The sequence below is a fragment of the Rhagoletis zephyria genome, unplaced genomic scaffold (genome assembly GCF_001687245.7).
Source record: "Rhagoletis zephyria isolate East Lansing unplaced genomic scaffold, Rhagoletis_zephyria_1.1 Rzeph_scaffold_00376, whole genome shotgun sequence".
Lineage (NCBI taxonomy): Eukaryota > Metazoa > Arthropoda > Insecta > Diptera > Tephritidae > Rhagoletis > Rhagoletis zephyria.
Window position 1 is genome coordinate 265,937 of NW_016157460.1, and position 21,296 is coordinate 287,232.

The 21,296-nt window shown below is 36.6% G+C and overlaps 1 protein-coding gene across 6 annotated transcripts in view; it reads right to left on the reverse strand.

The window, feature by feature from the left end:
- The window catches only part of Hipk (Homeodomain interacting protein kinase), a 109,586-nt gene extending 88,598 nt beyond the window's left edge, over nt 1-20,988 (reverse strand). For 3 of the 6 annotated variants that reach the window (XM_017611180.1, XM_017611179.1, XM_017611176.1), the window contains exons 1-2: nt 12,173-12,592; nt 3,768-5,378 (exon numbers count right to left, since the gene is read on the reverse strand). In XM_017611180.1, the coding sequence (XP_017466669.1) occupies nt 3,768-4,626 (859 nt within the window). In that variant the 5' untranslated portion in view covers nt 4,627-5,378; nt 12,173-12,592. Of the gene's footprint in view, nt 1-3,767; nt 5,379-12,172; nt 12,593-19,952 lie in introns of those variants that run through there. The other 3 variants (XM_017611177.1, XM_017611178.1, XM_017611182.1) reach the window with 3 other exon arrangements.
- Between the last annotated feature and the right edge of the window lie 308 nt (nt 20,989-21,296).

Genomic DNA, 21,296 nt, shown 5'->3' on the forward strand with positions numbered 1-21,296 from the left:
ATGCTGTATAAGCTTTATCTCCTATAGCACTGATTGTTAAGATACCAGTTTTTGCCATATATCTCCTTTATGTACGAAACTAAACCCAATAAATTGTGTTACCGGTTTACATACCGATCACATAGCGGTGAAAATCACTTAGATTGGTGCTATATAAAGTATATCTTCTATACCTCTGATTGTTTAGATGCGATTTTTTATATAAGTATGTAACTCCTCTATCGATGTATGCAGATGTATTCAAAAGTAGTAATCTGTCAAAGTAAAATTTGCAGATGTTCATGAAAGGTATGAAGCCTTCGGCATAGCCGAAGACAGCGCTGCTCTTACTTGTTTTATTTCAATTTTTTGCTTCTTATTTGACTTGGAAATTTATCACAATAAAATGCAAAGCAGCTTTAGAGGGGCATTAATGTCAGAGTCGTAAAGGGGACGTTCCGAGAAATGCGATCGTCTTTACCACAATGGCTTATGTACACTGTAAAAAATGCGACTATACAGTTTTCATCTACATATTTTTGTACCACCATCCGACAAAAATCAAATTTTTCAAAACACAGGAGGCCATCAATATACTTACGAGACTAGGGTCTGACGTCAAGGTTTTCTAAGAGGACTTCGAAATTTAATTTTTTGAAAATTCAGTGCAGTGTAGAATAACAATATGGGTACCAAATGAAAAAGAAAATTCTGTGGCAATTAAAAAGCTATCTTATTTTTTTCGGTTCACAAAAAAGGAAGAATAGGAATTGAGAATGTCGTTTTAATTAATTTTTTTATTCTAATTCTATTCTAATAAAGTTAGAAGGACGAAATTCGAGGATGTGCTCGACGGCTTTTTGTATATCAGCGACGATGTCAGATAGGCCCTTTCTATATTAAGGCAACGATATGTAGTTTACAGACTCGAAACCTATTTAACCGATTGATATCAAATTCATAGCATATTTTTGTTCCGATGTCTATTATGCATAGACCAAAAAAAGCTTCCGGTAGGTGGCGCTGGAGTGGAAATTTCTCTAAAACAGTAATGGGAATTTCAAATCACGCGTACAGCTCACGCGTATATGCTCACATATTAGGTTCTTTCGCTAAAAATCCGGACCGGATCCGGTAATTAAAGAATAAGCGAAAAGTTTGCTCTCAAAAATGGAACAAAGCAGGTTTCATTTCTTGCCTATAGCCATTTGGCAGACATTAGGGGTGCTAACGGCCTTTTCTGGGTTACGCTGCCAGATCAGCTTGCTATTCAAAAGAACGTCCAAGTACTGCAGTTCATTTGAGAGCGACACTGCTCCACCGTTTAGTTGTGGAAGTAGGAAAATGGAAATTTCAGTTTTCCTCGTAAGGAGAATCGTGACTTTTTGTCGGATTGCCATTCAGGCCGCATTCTTTCAAACATGCTCCCACAACAGTTCTCCCAATACTTTTGTCTAACGCTAATCCAAAGAGGTTTACAGAATTCTATAAAGACGTAGGAAAACTAACTTTACTAAATATTAGGAAGCGAAGACGTTATGTGAAAACTATGGAAACCTAACACAGAAAACGAGATAAAATATTCCAAATTTCATTTCAATGATCTCCACATTTTTTCGGCCATGGTCAGCAGTGATAAAAATCATAAATTTTGTCCATGGTATCCTTAGAACAATCTTTAGCCATAGAAGACATCTGAGTTAATTTAAACTTATCCCTCAAGAAAGAGTGTTTTCGGGAGCATAAAACTCCAGTTCTCTGCAGATATTGTGCGGTAGGGCATGCTCTACAAATTTTTAGGCTTCTTCGAGAGCTCATTGAACATTTTATTCTAAAAAACACCCTCGTAAAATAATAAGTTCTCACAAGAGACAGCTACAAACAAAACAATAACACAATGTAAAAATGAACGACTGCACTTAGCCATTCCAATTTGCGTCGATCGGAGAGTAAATGAAGAAACAACTTTAAGCTGGATTTAAATATGTACACATTTAAATTAAACACTCTGGTAGCAAGGTATATATCTACATTAGGGTGCAGCGCGCTTTCTGTGTTTCCATCGGAATTATAAAATCTACTATATTTTGAGACTTCAGCCAAAATATTTCAGAAAAATATTCAGATTTGCGTGAGCTGTACCGATTTAAAAATGACTCCAAAAAATCGAGTCTTTTTATAAATAAAATAAGTTTTTAAAATATATATATATATATATTTTTTAAATCACCACAGATGATTACGAGTTAAAAGATCCGAGTCTGCTTGAAAAAGGAAGATTTTTTAGGTTTCTTTAATTTGGTCCAGCTCTCGTAAATCGTAATATTTTTCCAAAGTATTTTAGTTGATGTCTTAAAATATAATAAACTCTATAATTCCGGTAGAAAACGCAACTATTTTTGGCAAGGCACCCTGATGTACATACATAAATACATATGTACATATGTATATACATGATTGCATGATTTCACTGTGATCGTCACTGCACAATGAGAGAGGAAGATAATGGCGGCCGGCGGGTGTAAACGCAATGCAAATGATGGAGATTATTTTTTGCTTTCACACATAATCAATTACTTTTAAATTTTAATCCGAATTCTTAATTATTGCATTTACAATGTAATAAATGTTTTAATACTTTTCTGATTGCGCTTTACTTGCGCACAGTTCAAGATGTGCAAGTATTGGTACACGTGCGCCCCTCTTGCCGTTGGCAATGCAATAAAAGACACGGGGCAATTTTTTCGGAATGAAATTGCGATTTATCAAATTTTAAATTGTACCAGTCGTACTTACTATGTACATTAGGGTGGTCCAAAAATACGCGTAAAAAAGGAAAGGTCGGTATTTTTATGCTCTCACCCCATAGGATAGTTCTATACTGAAAAAAATACCTCACTACTTTTTTTTATTTTGAATTCAAAAAATATTTACAGGTCGCCAAAAGCGCTCAAAGTTTTCCAAAGTTCCCGAAATCTTAACGAAATCTTTAGGAGCATCTAATTTCTGTAACGATTTTTTTACGAATCTTCAAAGAAAATTATATGAAGTGGTTGACACGAACTCGTAAAGAAATTTCTGTACGAAAAATTAAGAAAATTCTGCAAGAAATTCTTCACTGTAGCAGCATTATTTTCATGGCTTTACCGATTTTCTTCCGAAATTTCGTAAAAGAATCGAAGTGTTCACAGTTTATTTTATTTTAGAAACTACAATTCAGAATACTCTGAAGAATGTGTTTGCAGGGTACATATTTTATATGGGGAAAAAAAAACTTTTCGTAGAAATGGTATAGAACTTTTGAAAATCAATATTTCTCGATCGGAAAACTCTGTTTTTTTCAGGAGATTCCCAGTGATAATATCCATTTGTTTATGTTACGATTTGTTTTATAGTAACTATCTTTTGCAGGTCCGCCAAAACCCTATAAAATGAAGTCTCCTGAAGGGAACCAAAGTTTTTCGATCGAAAAATATTGATTTCCCTGAACTCTATGCCATTTCTACGAGAAGTTGTTTTCCCCATAAAAAATACATACTACAATACTTTGAGCGCTTTGTGCGTCCTCTAAATATTTTTTGATTAAAAAAAAAATGCGAGAATTTTTTTCTGATATAGAACAATCTTAGGGGGTGAGAGCATTAAAATTCCTTTTTTTTGTGGACCACCCTAATGCACATATATTAATTTTCGCTTTTTGTTATCAATCGCTGTTTACGTACGGACATATATACATTGTATGAATATTAGTCTATTTTTTTTTTGTTTTTTTTTTTGTGGGCACTCACCTTTCTCGCGCTTGCGTTTGCTCGATAACTTCTGCAGCTGACGTTGTTGCTGCTGCTGCTGATGCTGTTGATATTTACTCGACGCTGCTGCTGCTGCTGCCGCTGCGGAGGATGAGGAGGATGAATAGCGTATCGTTGACGCTTGCTGCTGCTGCTTCTTCGTCGAAGTAACAACACTTGTCTCGTTTAGGTTATTCACAAATTTGCTGCTGACGCCACAATTATCGCCGCCGTTGCTCTCTTTCAGCGGCTGGCGCTGATCCTGAAGCTGATCGCAATTACTATCTTCAATATAAATTACACTCTGTGCCGAATTATGATCGCCGTTTGCGTTATCGTCGCTGCTGCTCTCTACTACAACCTCAGCAGTGTTGACTGTACTTTCGCGGCTGTCAATGTATTGTTGTCGCTGCTGATGTTGTTGTTGTTGTTCTTGTTGTTCTTGTTCAGCGTCAGCAAACCTACTTGGCGAGTGCTTTAAACCCGATGAGGATGGCTGATAGACAATTGTCGATGTGGCAACGGCAGAACTTTCCTGTTGGCGTTGTTGTCGTGATGTCTGCTTTTGCTGCTTTTGTTGTCTATGTTGCGACTGATTGTCGTCGTGATAACGATGCGGACGCAAATATTGTTGTTGATAATGATGTTGCTGCACAAATGGCGATTGATGCTTGCGTTGTTGCTGCTCTCGTTCTCGTTCCTGTTCGTCGTCTTGCGCTGCTTGCAATCGCTCCTGATGCTGCTGTTGCAGCTGAGACTGCTGCTCGTATTGCTGTAGTACGCGCCGTTGTTCGCCCTCGTACTGTACGGGGCGACTGGAGTAGTCGAAATCGGACGCGTTCACAAGCGACGTTTTCATTTGTATTCGCTAACCCAATGCAATGCAAAAATTCTTTGCAATCTTAATGCAATACAATAAAATCGCCGCGTCTACTCGTCGTCGTCGTTATTGTTTTCAATAATGTTGTTGGACGCGCCGTATCGCGTTCGTAAGAGTTGTAACAATTTGTGGTTGCTTTTGTTATTGTAGCCGTTGTCGAATTCAATTTCGACAAATGTCCTCGCAAGCGATTTTCACGTTTCGTCCTCACTGCCAAAGCTGGGGCAATTGGTGTTGCTGTTTTAGCTGTTGTTGTTGCCTGTCTACTCAGACATGTGTTGCTGTCAGCTGCCGTTGTATGTCCGTCGATTTGTAACGCTGCTGCAGCAACAGTTTCACGCGTCATTCGTATTATTTACGAGTTTTATTTTTATTTTTTTGATGCTATTCGGCGCTTCCTTTTGATTTTATAGTTTTGCTCTGTTTTTTGTTCGCATTTCTTTTTTATTTTTAAATTTTATTTCTCAACTTGGTTGGAGTTTTTCATAACTGGTAATTAATAATTTTTTTTTAATTTTGCTATTAAGTTTGCTTGTACAACTTAAGCTTGCGATTCAAATTTTTAAAACTCTATTTATGTCGTTTTATACTGTGTAGTTAAGTTTTGCTGGTGCGTTTAAGATATTTTTTCCATTAAAAAACTAAATTTATCCAATACAATTATTTTATTTACAGTTTGATTAACTGTTCACGCTTTTAACACTAAATTTGAAACCCAAGAAGTAGAACAACTGCAAAGATATGGAAAAAATTAATTTTTATTAATACTTAATTTCTTTGTTTATTTTACAAGTATTTACAGTATTGATGAAAATATTGGTACAGGTAATAAGGAAATTATAGCTTCTGAACGTACATGTATATGTTTATACATTTATAGCTTTCACGGAACTTGTAATGGAAAAATTTGGCGAAAAAAATCGCAAAAATCAACGGTAATTCTGAGATGTCTGTGAAGTATACGGTACGACGCAAAAAGGCGAGAAAAGGGATGTAGTAGCTTTTCAATGGTTCTAGAGTTTTTGAAAAGAAAACAAGTTTTGAATATTTTGACAAATAAAAATTATTATTTTTTTTTAAACTTTTTTTTTTCCTTTTCAAGAACTTTAGTTGTAGTAGTAGATCTACTCAGAACAGTTTTAACTTTTACTTTTTTGACACATTTAACTTTTCCGACCTTTTTGAAAAAATTGTTTTTTCGGCGCAATTTTGTAGAATTTTTTTTTCCCTTCCAGGAACTCTAAAACTATTGAAAATCATTCAGAACAGTTTTAATTTCTATTTTTTTCTAAAAGTAAACTTTCGACTTTTTTGAAAAAGAAAGCTTTTTTTGGTGTAATTGTGCAGAACTCTTTTTTCTTTTTGTACTATTGAAAAGTTGCTAAGAACAGTCTTAATTTTTATTTTTATTTTAAATGTATTTCAAAAAAAAAAAAAAAAATTTAGCGTAGTTTTGAAGAACTTTATTTTGTTCTGCAGTTTTAATTTTTATTTTTTTCAAAAATTTATCTTTAAAAAAAAAAAATTCTTTCGGCGAAATTTCGCAGAGCTTTCTTTTTGCTTTGCTCTAGAACTAGAAAAGCTATTCAGAAAAGTTTTAATTTTTATTTTTTTAAGCATTGAGCTATTTCGACTTTTTGGATTTTTTTCGGCGTAATTTTGTAACTTGTTTTCCTTTTCTGCAACTCGAATTATTGAAAAGTTACTCCGAACTGTATTAAATTTAATTTTTTTTTTTCAAAAATGTAACCTTTTCTTCTTTTAACCCTCCGATGAGTGACAGTGCCGATGACGTTAGATTCGTGAGAAGGTCCTTAGGTCCTACAAAGAGTTGCTCGATGTTTCGACTGTACATGTGCAACTTCTTTGGTATTTATGTTGTCTTTTGATTAAATTAACGTCCTGCATATATATTAGGAATGAAATAATTTGAAGAACAAGTGAAAAAAAATCAAAACATGAAGACAAGTAACTTGTTATTTCTTCTAAAATTGTACAAGGTCCCTAGGGACCTTGTCACTAATCCCCGTACTATATATGTTGAAATCTCAATAACACTCGAACGTGATCCCGTATCCCTTCGAAACTTATTTTAAACGATTCAGCTTAATTTATTCTTGGAATACATGTATAAATTCTTTTCAAAAATGCATTGAACAAAAAGATATAGGCACATGAAATACGAAAAGGTCCCTAGGGACCTTCTCACAAATCGAAGGGTTAAGAAAATTTTGTTTCGTAATTTTGCAGAACTTTCTATTTCCTTCTCAGAAACTCTAGAACTACTGAAAAACTACTAAGAAAAGTTTTAGTTTTTATTTTTTCAAAAATGTTAATTTTTCGAAAAAACTTTTTTTTTTGGCGTTGTCCTGTAATCCTGTACAATCCTGTAGCGCCTTGTTTGAAAGTGTGATTTATATGGTTTATGTTAAAACATGAACCAAATTTTTATAAAAAATAAAAAAAAATTTAGCTTGAAAGGGACGTTTTCTCAACTAACTTTTAATTTAAAGCTCACTTTATTTTAAAGGTTGCTTTAAAATATATAGCTATTTCTAAAGTAAAGAATTTATATTATCGGTTTTTGACGTTTGTATGTTTCTTGGTTGTAAACCAATTTAAAACCGAAAATAAAATGCTTTACTTTAGACACAACCATAAATTTAATGTAACCTTTAAATATAAAGTAAGCTTTAAAGTTAAAGGTTACTCGAGAAAACGGCCCTAAATATTAAAAACAAAACACCACAAAAACAGAAATTAACTTTTGACAGCCTACGTATGTATGTATAAGCGCTTATAATAATTTTTGTCATGCTTTTTTAATTCAGCCCTGGTAATCATATTCTTGTACGGTGGAAACTTTTTTCTGTATGGTACTGTAACTTAGTACAGCGTAAAATAGCACAATAAATGGAAGTTGATTTGATTTTTTGTACCATAAGGTTTAAAATAAACGAAGTGACTAAAGCAAGACAACTGATATGACAAAAAAGTTTAAGTTTTTTGTTTTAATCCATGTAAATTGCAAAATAATTATTTTGGCAGCAGACCTAAGGCCAGTCAGTGCAAGCAAGCCTAATTTGTAAGCGAGTTTTTTTACCAGCGCCTGTTTCACCCAACCGCCAGACTCACGAAGCTTGATCCATTATCTCATATACATACATACATACATAAATGTTTATATGAGTGTAAGCATGTGAATATGGCAAATAATAATGATGACTTAAAATATTTTTATTTTAAGCTCATTTGCAATCCATATATGTATGCGAATAGTATCAAATAATAAAAATTGCTTCGCCAGTATTCTGAACAAAATATAAAATTAACCACGTTTTTGACTCCTAAATTCCGTTGGCTTAATCACAAATAATAATTAAATAATTTTCTATTAAATGATTAGGAAATATATTTTTTTTTTTTCGAGGGCTACAGCAAAACATTTATGTATGTATGTATGCGATACACGTGCCATTAATTATACTGGTAGCCGTTTTCACAGTTAGATAACTTAAATTTTTTGATTGAAAATCGATAGTTAATTTCCGAATATGGGATAACTTTCTACCATAAAAATTATGTATGTATGAATGTAAATATACAATCGCCAGTTATTTCCAAATGTCAAAAAAATAGTTCGCTTGCTCAGAAATTCGTGCAGTCTTTAACAGGGTTTGAGACATAAGATAGTTAATCCTCACAAGAAATATCTCCGCGAGAGATAACTATGTACATATAACCTCAAATCGTTTATGTAGAACTTCCATCGGCGCGCCCGTTGTAGGGCCATCCTGCTGGAACACGCTTGATGCTAAAAAAATATCAATTTTCAAATCAAATATTTGAATATGGAAAATACTTACAAATTTTGATTTTGAATACGAATTTACAATTTACCCTTCGACAGATGCCATTATATGCATCCATTATCTGAACGAAATGTTCGTAGATTGGCACAATTTAAATTCAAGTTTCTATTTTCTTACTACTGACTCTATTTCCCGTAGCTAGTCGTATGGAAGAGGCGAAACGCCAGAAAAGCAAAGCAAGGAAATCTAAGTTCGGTCGAAGCCGAACCTTATATACACGACGCATTTATTAAATCGTTTTCTTTTTCACCTTTCTGTAAACTATCTTTGTATGATAAGTAGAGGTATTTTTCTCCGATCGCAAACATTTTCGATAATATGCTCAGTTAGACTTAATGAAATGAAACAATTGAAGCAAGTTTGGTCGACATTTGTATGTAGCCAAAGTGAGAGGTGCCACGCCCATTTTTCCAAAGATTCTAAGAAATTACTGCAAATATCGCTTTTTAGTGAATTAACTTCAATAGTTGCTGATTGATCGCGGTTTTAGTATACGGCAAAGTACCGTTACATAGGAAGTAGGCGAGGTTACTGTCTGATGTTGCCCATTTCAATATCATCTGTCCTAACCCAATAGAAATGAGCGTACCAAGCTTCGTGATATATTTCTATTTTTACTAGAGTACGAGCGGACGGACAGACAAACATGACTCATACGTATATCTATTTACCTCGACTCCTTTAGGCCCTATAAACAGCCCTTTGCGAACAAAGTTATAATACCCTCGGCACAGCTGAGTTCGGTTACAAAAATTACTCGTACAAACACCGACTGCTCAGATAGACCTTACCAACTGGCTGACCAAAAAATATTTTCTTTACTGATGAACGTCCGGTCACCTCTCCTGGTAAATGCAAAGTGTATCCCGTCCTTTTCAGTATCAGAATAGCAATATAAAACACAGGCGCCTATTAGTATCTGTAACGTAGTGAGGGACATCGGTAGAGAAAATGCTCCAAGATTTTCCTGATCTCCCGCTCATGACACTTCCTCAACCTGTCCACGCTAGTGATTCCCATTTTTAGTGCATGAGCAGCCGCCAGGACGTTTATGGATGAAATACTACATGAGGTAAATGCCTTAATTGCCGCCTGACTGATTGTCGTTTCGATGGACGCCAGCTCTGATGCTGTCCTCATTGCGAAAACCTGTGCTTGAAATATGCTGCAATGGTCAGGTTCTGTTACCATTTTAGAGCCGTCTGCGAAAAAGTTCAGGGAAAGCCAAGATAGCTAATTCACAGCTTTCAGAAAGCTGCAAAGTAGATGTTCTCCTGTGCTTTAGAGTTACTATCGTTTAATCCCATGCAGTCTGCATTCTTCACTATTATCTTGAGATCCAGCCTTGAGAATTTTAGAAACAATTAATGGGATTTTCTCTAAAAGACCGAAGCATGGACGTTGGTTATCGTGCAAGATGTTGACGTTTCATACCGGTATTTCGGCTTCGATGGCACTCGCTCTCAGGGCTAATTCCATACTTAGAAAATGGAGGAATGGTAAGTTTCTCGGTCCAAATCGCCAAATAAGAAAATATACTATATTTGCTATCTAGTATATATTTGGTTCATAAAGATAAGTATGTTTTCTAGTTACATTAGTACACTTGGGCATCGGTACTTAAACGGCAAAATTTTTTTTTGATTTATTATTCATTCTACCAAAGCAGTATTTATCCGCAACTTTCTACTCCAGCTTCTTTTCGGTTGATCTTCTCCCTTGTGACTTGGCTTGTTAGCAGCAGAATTTTTATGCCAGTATTTGTCGAGCAAACAAACAAGAAAAGAAACCTCAAAAAATGCGAGATAATAAGTTCAGACAAAACCTATCGACATCAACAAAACCAACAACTAACTACTACACAGCAAGTACTTTTCACTTTGACTAAATTTTCGAGAAAAAGTTAGTAGTAGTGGCCACCAGCAGTAAGGTTTGAGGAAAACGAACGACACAAATGCAAAAGGCTGAGGCTGAGGCTGAGGCTGTGTAAAAAAGTAAATCGTGCGAATTAAGAAAGGTGGAGAGCAGCAAGCAGCAATCCAGTACAGTAAAGCAAAGCAAAGCGAATTAAAGCAAGGCCAAAAAATGTCGAAGAGAAAAGATTTCACAAAAGCCGGTTTGTTTGGCTCAGACTTGGCTTGTTGTTGGTGGTCTGCCAGTTTGGCTGCTCCGCTGATAGAAAGGTGGCTACGTAGGTAGATTGGTGAATTGGCTGATGGACTGGATTGCCGGCTGCTAAACTTCTGCTGCTGCTGCTCACCAGCTTTGCTTGCGTTGCTGGCTGGCTGACGGGTTGGCTGGGTTCGCAAGTGTCGCTGAGAGGGCCACAAAGCCAGCTTATATATTTTTGTTGTATTTGCTGTACAGAGTCAATGAGACTGTGTAAAGTCGAAAGGCGCTCACGTACATATACATATGCGTGTAGGTAGACAGACTATTTGTGTGTATACTTGACAAGAAATACGTGTACGTTTATGGAGCAAAAACCAGAAACTACGCAGCACAAACGACACGCTCTCGATACACCCTGCGGAAAAACTGACTAGCTCAGAACTAGCGTAGAACTAGACCTTTTGCCGACAGTACTAGTTCTAGCTCAATGCCTAAGCAATGCTTTCACCTGTCAAGTTTAACAAGGCGATGTCATTTTCGCGGTGGCAATTTGCGGGGAGTGCATTACTTTGTAACTAGTTTTTAACCGGTTTCGTTTTGGACAGTTTTTTTTTAAGTAAACGTTTTTAAGACTCGATTTTTTGATATTTTTTCTGTTTTTTCTTTTCTTTTACAGATTCCATGTTTGTTACATATTTTATAAAAATAAAAAAAAATATATTGTAAGTGGCACGCAAGAATTTTATTTCATTAAATCTGAAAACACACAACTGCCTTCGCTGCGATTTGAACTCGCGACCAACGATGCTTGAGTCGGAGGTCTTCTCGCTGAGCAACTTTCATATTGTACGAGAAGTGAGCAATTTTATCTACACTTACACCGCAAAGTTCAACTGTGCCGCTCTGCAGCCGTTTTGTACCAGTTCAGAGAGATGTAGTTCGGAATTAACGCTTTGCCAGACTGTCTCCCAATTTTACTGCAGGGTAGTTAGTATACATGGGCAGATGTACTTGCATATATACATACATACACAAGTATACACAAACACAGAGATACACAGCGGCGAGTATGTGGGCAAAGATGACGACGACGACGACGATAGTGACGGCAGTGTGGGCCTTTTGGGCGAGTCAACCTGCCTGCCTGCCAGCCTGCTGCTTAACTCAGCTCTACTGGCTGCTAAGTTAGATGTTGTATGCGTTTATTTTTAGTTATCTTCCATATTTTATTCGTCGTAGCATTAACACAATTTTCTCTGTCTGTCACCGCAGTCGCTGTGGCGTAGTTTTGTTAAGAAAAATATCTAAGCTGCAGACGGCGAACGCAGGCAGACTGCGTAGGAAAACCAGAATTTTTTCAGACTACATATCTACAATATATGTATGTATGTACATAAATTGAAATTGTGCAAAATTTTTTGGCCAATGGAAATATGTATGTATAAGATATACTGAGGCACTTTTCTTTGTGAAAACTTTTTAATTACAAAAATACCAACTAATTTTATTTCACTGAATAGCACACGCACACACACACACACCTCTTTGCACTGTTGTTCCCAATGTTGTAGCTGCTGCTCGGTCGGCGCAAAAGCTTACAGTTAGCCGCTGGCATTAAAGAAAGGTGCGGCAGCTGGCACTATCACTTTTGGGCACAAAATACTCCACTGCCATCTCGAATTGATTGCCGTACACCACACTACTTAATTGCTTCACAGCTTAGTTATTAGTTGACTAAATGCTGGCTGTAAGCAAGCAAGCTAACTGCTGCTAAAACTAACTGGCTTGGTGGCTTGTGCTCGGTTGGTTTGCTTGCTCGGTTGGCTTGACTTTCTTCAGGCACCGAACGGGCCACTTTTCAACCGCGAACTAGAGTGTCCGCATTCGTTGATGTTGTGATTCACTCTGAATCATAGCGCAAGCAAGCGAGCGGCAACTACCAAATGAGCCAGCCAGCCAGCAACGAGCCAGCCAGCCAGCCAGCAACGAGCCAGCCAGCAACGAGCCAGCCAGTGTGAGTTGGCCAAACAATCATTGCGCCAGTCCACCGCTCACCAGATATTCAACCAAAATATGCGAGGCCAGGCGAGTAAAGAGCGGCTATAAACAGGAAAAAGGATGACACAAACAATGCAAGGCAACTGCCACGATGGCGTTACAATTTTAACTTGAATTTCCATTTTTGCTCATCAGCAGAGGTGACACTTTTGCACCCAATATGCAAAATTCAATTTGCACTGCAGCTCATTTGCACACTATTGGCGCGCGCGCGCTCTCCCTCTCTCTCTTTGGCGCTCTTTGCCTTGCTCCAAGTATCTCACGCCATTTCTCCTGCATTTCACATCACCTCACTGCTCCTGTATGTATAAAGCGCATGCCTATTAAACACCTTGCAGCTACTTTCGTGTTAACTACCGCAATTACTGTTGCTACTGCGACTTACCAGTGCGTCAGCTCTACAAGGAAATCCTAGATGCATACATATAGGGTGATTCAATAAGACCGCAGATGTTCGCAGTATGGCCGTTGTTTCATACGCTGTATGATAAGAAGTCAGACTTCTACAGAAGCTGCAGCGATGAAGAGTTAGCAACCTTGAGGCACCTACTACATATGCGAATGTCCCGCATTTTGCCAAAGCATGATAGAGTTCTTGAGTTCGGAATTTGCGAAGGTTTAATGGACATAGCCGAAGTAGGAATACGTAAATTTTTCGTTTAACAGACTTCACACTATGGTTTGAGTATGGAGGGTTCTAACGTTCTGCATGATATCACAACGGGTCAGAAAATTGAAGGGCCTAGGTGCGCTAGTGGCGAGCCAGCCCAAAACCACACTCAAAAGTGAGTCGTTGTGGGTGCATAGTTTTTTTTTTGAGGCGGGTGCGTGGGTCTAAGTGAAAATGTGCCTTAAACGGTTATAATAGATTGTTTTTTTTTTTAAACCGGTACCAACGTGTGGATTAATTTTACGCTTTTTTTCAACTGAGTATCGCTCCATGACTAAGATTGCCAAAGCCAAAGTAGTACCAAATGTCTGAAAAATAATAAGAAAAAAACATTAACATTTGACAAATTACTGCTGTCAAAGATTTGCATCACCCTGTATATATCTATCGTCATGTTTGTCCCCAATTGTTTGTCTACGTACTGGAATTGTTGCTGTCTGTGTCTCAATGGNGGCCAACCACCTGCCTTGACATACACGTCAACCTGATCCACGCCACCGCCACCCCCCCCCCCCCCCCCCCCCCCCCCCCCCCGCCTCTTTCTTTCCCTACCTCGATTTCTAAATCGAGCCAAAAAGAAACCCAAACTAATGCCTCAGCAGGGTTACTAATGTATGAGTGTATTTATTTTCGAGAAAAGGGCGCTGAATGGCATTTTCTACGCGCGTAGGCGACTAAGAGGCGGAGCAGAGCAGCGGAAGACCAGTCAAAACACACCGCTGGACGAGGACACACAACAAAAACTTAAACTGCACTCTTTAAGGACACATAAATAATACAAAGCGAGCTCTCTCTCGCTCTCGCTCACGCCACGCTACCTCTCACCCTCTCCCGCTTAGCCACTTGGCTCGCTTTCTCTTGGGAGGCTCACTCCGTTCTAAAAAGGGAGGCGATATGGATGAGGTGAATGAGGTTGTGACATCGGTATGTAATATTTGCCGGGTAAACAGCGCCGAACCGGCAACAAGAACAACGACGGTCAAATAAAAAGGAAAAGGAAACATACAAATGTATTTAGATATGTTTATTTGTAAATAAAGGCAATGATAATGCGCCATTTGTCAATCAACAAAGAATACATGAAATTTAATTAGAAATTTCGAAAATTTTGCAACAAACAAATAACAATAACTAGGTGTGGTTCTAGGTTTTCATGGAAAACTGACGTGGGTTATGGGTATACAAAAAAACTTCTATAGCTACGGAAACCGTAAATTGTTATGGCGAAAAATCACGAAATTGTGAAATGGTGAAATTGCAGCATAGGGGGTCACCCAAGATTTACACACGCACAGATTTATTCACTAGAAAAATTTTGCTATACATACATATGTACATATGTATGGGCATATCCTGGGTTACGGAAGCGACATTCGTACGACTTTAGTATTAAATAAATCATATGAAAACTGAAGTCACTTAAAAAAAAATTGCCGGACGCGACAAAAACAAAAGTGATTTCAGAGTACACGTAAAAATAAGCAAAACTCAGCGAATTCTGTAAGGTTTTCCTTTATTAAACATACTTTTAAATAAAGTCTAATTATGGACCGTTACAACCAATTCATTTTTAATCAGAAGCCATTCGTTGTTGATTTAATTTTGAATTAAAATCTGGTTACGGACGCGACAGTTTTTTAGCCCATACAATATTTTTACTAGTAACACATACTAAATTTATTTTTTTATTTAATTTTTTCAGTTCTTCTCTCCACCGTTTCGCGTTTTCAAAACGTCTTTTCGCCATCTGAATACGAAATTTAAAGTTATAAAGACGTTTAAAGTCATTTACTTGCATTTTCGGTTTACCTTTTTTGGGAAATGCCCATGTTGTTGTATTGCTGTCAGTCAACGCAAAGGATACAATAGAGAAACAAAATGAAGAAGTGGTGAAATGAGACATTTTCAAACTAACTCTGAGACGATGGCGATGGAAATGTGTGAAATTAATTTTCTATGTTTTCACACTGGCGAGTTAACTCGCATTTGGCACGATTTGAGTACAAAAATGTAATACAAAAAAAAGTTCCAAAAACAAAAGATATATATCGTCGGTGATACTGCAAAACGGTAAACAGTGGTCGAAATAATTGTAGCCGCACCACCTTTTTGACAAGTTTTAACACATTATTTTTGTTGTTATTTAATTTTGGTTATTTTTTTTTTATAAAAATATAGTTCATTCTTTAACAAAACCCGTGTAAATCCAAGCTTCAGACTTTGTGCAATACATATTTAAAAAAAAAAATCAACAAACTTTTGGTAAAAATTTCTAACTTTTTTAATTAGATTTTTTAGAAAGATTCTGAGCAAGGCACATTAAACAGGTAGTATCAGTAGAGCAAAAACAACATTTGCGTGTATTTTGTTGTTGCTTCTGGTATCGAAAGTGTCGAAAACCGATCTTAATTTTTTCTTCTAAATCAAAGCGTGCCATGTGAAATACAAAAAATTATAAAAAATAAAAAATTGAAATTGGAAAAAATAAAAATTGATGCAACTTTCTTTCCTAGTAAATTTGTTTGCTTCTCGAAGCATTGATCCATCCTTTGCAAGGACCGGTAATCAGCGGTTGTGCTGCTGAGTTGGGCGAACGTTCCAAAAGCTGCTATTCAATCGCTTGTTTTGTATGGAGAAAGGTTTCACATGCAAATGGATTTTAACAATTCAGAATTTTTATGAGAAAAAATTAAAAATATTTGACATTTTCGAGACCAAATAATTTGAAAATAAATCAAATCAGCTGCTCTACTGATACTACCTGTTCAATGTACCTTGATTCTGAGTATGCAGCTTTCTAGCCCATGGACTTCTAGTAGAACAAAGTACAAGTTTCAAAGGGCTAAAAATTACGGTTGATTTTTTAGAATTTTTTTTGTCCTATTTGCTTCCATACAACGCATACACACAATTTATTTTTATATGGAAAAAACCGTAACATCCTGGAATGAATGAATTATATTATATTTTTATAAAAAAATAACCAAAATTAAATAACAACAAAATAATATATTAAAACTTGTGGTGCGGCTATAATTACTTCGACCACTGTATGTCTATTAGTAGCCTTGAATCTTAGATGGTCTCTTACTTGCACCGGAATGCATCTGCAAATCGTTACACCCTAATAAACGAAAAACTAAAGTGACTACTTTTGGCGGATGAAGATTAACTATTGCCAGAAGCGATCAGATACAGATAAAAGATCAATTAAGCACCAGAGGTAATAAGTGACATAGAAAGTTTTGCAGTATCACCGACGATATACATACATACATACATACATACACATGTATCAATGTACAGTAGTCCGGCATGCGCTGAACACTCATTGGGGATATTGGGGTCGTGTCTGGACAGGGCCTCGCTGTGTAGGTGGTGGTCAGGCGACATTAGAAGGACCCCTGTCGCTGTCCAATATACCCCTGTAGGCGCAATATAGTTTAGAACCGGCAGGCCAATTGCCTTGTATGTTGCCAGCAAACATTTCTTTGTCTTTTCCCCAGGTGCTGCCGGCGGGCGACTTGAAGATCTTGTTGCGGCTCTGTACTTTGTTGACAACTGCGGTTGTGTGCGCGGAGAAGGAGAGGAGGTAGGTTTCCCGGTTTTAGCAGTGGGATTACATTGGTACATCGAAAAACTAAAGATCTTGTTGAGATAGTCTACTCATTCCGGACCCAACTTTTTTATCATCAATATGCATATATTGTTGGGTACTTAGAATGATTTTACCTTACTGAACTTCGCGCTGTTGAAAAACGCTAGAATGGCGTCCGAATTATGTTGCTCGGGGCTAAGGATGGACTCGATACGATCCCAACAAGTTATCGTTTCCATGGCGAACAAGAAAACGTCAGTGGGCTTTTGCAGAAATGAAAATGGCCTTTTGCCCATCATTAATTTTTATGTGAGCATACTTATTTAATAGCGCTCAATGTTTGAGTAATTCCAATGCTGCCATTCCTAAAACGAGGGGACAAGGAACCTTTTCTAATCTACATCTACAAATTAGCTTTCAGTAACAAAAAACATGGCAACATTTTTACTTGTTATTTGCAGAAAATCTGCAATAAAAATAGGAAATGGAGAACAAGTAAAACCTAGAGAAAATGCGCTCTCTCGTACAGACATATACTTACTTGTACAGAAAGAGAGCAGCTATTAATAATTGGTTTTTCTCGGAATAATTTCATCGCTTCTACGAATATCCTTGCACTGGAGGACAAATGAGTCGTGCGTTGACTGCGAAAAATAAATGGGTTTTACCCATATGTCAGTATTTATGTATAGATATTGTATGTATGGAGAAGCAGAGAAATAACAACAACAGCAACTAGAGGTTTTAGATTTACCAAGGAAATGTGTTTTGTAGTGGGCGCCACCGACTATCACACTACTACAAAAGCGCTCCCGCCGTTTTGCGTCCAACGCAACAAAATGAAATCCTGCGACGCGGCGCGCCTTCTTTGCTTTCACTCAATGAAATCGGGACATCGGCACATCGGCACATCGGCACATTGACAGCGTGGTGTGAATGGCGTAAGATTACATATGTACATATGTATGTATGGTACATTAGTGGCAAGAGTAGCGGCCGGGTAAACCAGCAACTCATTGCTTCATAAGTATGTATGTATGTATGTATGTAGCTGGGAAAATTGGTATTCGGATGAACGCATTTGGAGTCTTTGTGCAGGTGGGTGAGTAGGTGGCACCTGAGCTTCGAGATTATTAGAAATATACTGAATGAACTGTTTTACTGGGAAATTGATTTGAAGGCAATATGCGTCGTTCTAAAAACCTTACTTGGAAGACTTCAAAGAAAGCACGAAGCGGTGTCAACTTGGGAAACATATGGAAGACAAATTAGTTTAGTGGAAAAACTGTACCCTTGTTAAGAGTGTATGTATGTACATATGTACACACAATTTTACGTAGAAATATTGGCTCTTTTATAATAACCTTGGACCTAATTTGCAAAGAAATTACAAGAGCTTATTGCAATTAAAAGAACGTATATACACACATTTGTAAAACAACTTATGTACATATGTATGTAATTCAAGAAGTTACGATATGAAAATGAACAATAATTAAAGTTCATATAAAAATTCTAAATTTTTTTTTGTGCAAACTTATCTTACAGGTGCTATAAGGGGTCAAAGTCCAGATTTTCGAAAAATTTAAATCGTTGTAAAGGTGATGAAGTCCCCTTTCTTTCGATATGCATATTTGTATATTTCGTATATAAAAATTTTAGATAAAACACATTTAAATAAAAAAATACCTTTTTTTATAAAAAAAAATATTTTAAACAAAAAAATTACTAACCGATTTTTAAAAAATTGAGATCGTTGTAATATGCATAATTGTATACTTCGTACATACAGCTATGATCAGTTAAATGTATTCAATGTTGGATGGGACTCCAAAATTAAGTGATCCAAAGAGAAATTGGCCGAAATATACTGGAGTTCTTTTTTCCAAGGCTCGCGTGCATAAATAATAAACTATTTACATATTTAGATTCTAATTAAAGGCCGCAATTCTTTATATTATTAATTTTTTTCCTGCAACTAATTAGCAACGAAATTCAAAACGATATTGCTTGCAAATTATGTTTATTTATTTATTTTTAATAATTTTCATTTAAAATATAATTCAATCTATAACAGAAACCACAATAACAAAAGTTGCAAAGCTTGCACAAATTGCAAAAAAATTAATCAAACTTAAAAAAATTTTCATCAAAATTTAAAAATTTTTAATTAGACTATTTAGAAAATTTTCGGGTATGCAGTTTTGTAGCCCACTCAATTTAAGTATAATAAAGTCCAAGTTTCAAGTCGCTAAACATTACCGTTGATTTTTTAGAATTTTTTTGTGGAGGGTTTTGAGCATTTTCTTCCATATAACACATGATCAAAATTTTTTTTACATGGAAAAAAATCCGCGACACCCTTGACAAAAAAAATTCTAAAAAATCAACGGTAATTTTTAGCGACTTGAAACTTCCACTTTATTATACTAAAAGTGGGCTACAAAACTGCATACCCCAACATTTTCTATATATTCTAATTAAAAATTTTGAAATTTTGATGACGATTTTTTAAGTTTGATTAATTTTTTTTTCAATTTGTGCAAGCTTTGCAACTTTTGTTATTGTGGTTTCTGTTATAGATTGAATTATATTTTAAATGAAAATTATTTAAAAAAAAATAAATTAACATAATTTGCAAGCAATATCGTTTTGAATTTCGTTGCTAATTAGTTGCATGCATCTGTATTTCTACATACTTTTCAAAATTTATGACTGTCGGAAGTAGAACTTCATTTGCTCACTTTTTAATAGACATACTCTGTAAAAGTTAAAATAGGTTAAATGGGTAGAGTTGGTCACTTTTGCAGAACCTGCGCAAAACTCATCCAAAAACGTCAGGAGGAGTATCAATCCACACAACAATCATGTTTGATAGGTAAATTAATATAAATTAAATTCAGGGAAATTGGTGCTGCCATTCTTTTAAAAATAGTTGAGCTTAAAACTAATTACATAAGTATATTTAGGGTTGAAATTTCAATTGTTTACTTACAAGTTTATTTTAATTAGTGGGTGCATACAAGGAGCCTATTGCCTTGAATATGTTGTGAATGCGTTCACTGATTTTCGGGTATTTGCGCAGGAAAAGGAATTCGGCAATATAGCCTTCCAAGTGCTCCTCCACTCTGCCATATTTTGGCACTTTTGAGCGCAGTTCACGCCAATGTCGCCCAATATTTCGAGTATGCGCTCCCGTTAATGCATCTACAATATTTTGACTCTGATTCCCACGAGCATGAGTATACCCATGCTCTTCCAAGGTGTCGTATGCTTTCCAGCAGTCCGTGTAGATTACGGACCCTGGAGCAATTCTTCGCTTGATTACCTCAAGCAGGGTTTCTCTAGTACGATCCTTGACGGGCACGACGAACATTTTTTTCGTATCGCGTTCTATACAGCCGAAAACCCACTGTCCCTCAATCCATCTTCCATTTTTGAACTTTCGGTGGCCTATCTGAGCCTCGTCGATTTCGACCACTCTCCCCTCACCACCTAGCATACCGTCGCTATTTTCAATTGCCCAATGCATCAAGACTTCCCGCGTAAAATTGGTCCAGTCGACCACTGTATGTCGGCTGATGGCTATTTCCTCCTGGAGGAAGTTGGTTTTGGGTTGATTCGTCGTAATGAAAAATAGTACGAATCGACAAACTTGGTCCAGGCTAAGTTGAGCGCCGGAAAAAAATGTACCGCTGTATATACTGCGCCTAAATGAGCACTGAATCTTTTTCTTTTTCTTATGTTTTACTTCCGTTCGGATTTTGCGGCAAATAAAATATTTTCCCGACACGATACAACTCTTTCCACAATTCGGACAAAGTTTCTGGCTCTTTAGAACACCGTGGTTAATGAGGAATACTTTAAGTTCGTCTTCATTCATTCTCAGGAATGACGTTACGTTTAACTCGCAATTTTCGCACGAATCCATCTTGAACAAATTTTATGTGTTGTTGCCTGTTACCTGATTTTTATTTTTTTATTTTATGCGTTCCAATACTCCAGGACATACATAGTATGAGCGTTGTTACCCATGAGCGTTTACATACATAGCATACCGTGGAAGTGGGCAGAAACATATCAAATTTGCTGTTGATAAAGAGAGAGAGAGAGAAGGTAAGGGCCCATCTCCACAAGCAAAAGTTTTTGCTATTTTATTGCCTGTTATAAATTTGATCAGAGGCCATCGGCCCTTTTATCGTTGAGAAAAGGTGTTCCTCGCAAAAATACTATGGTCAGCGTAGATGGAGTTGGACTTACCGAGGGCTATTTTTTGATGAAAAAATTACATCGACGTCGACATCGACAACCATAATATGGCCGAATACTTGTGCATGGA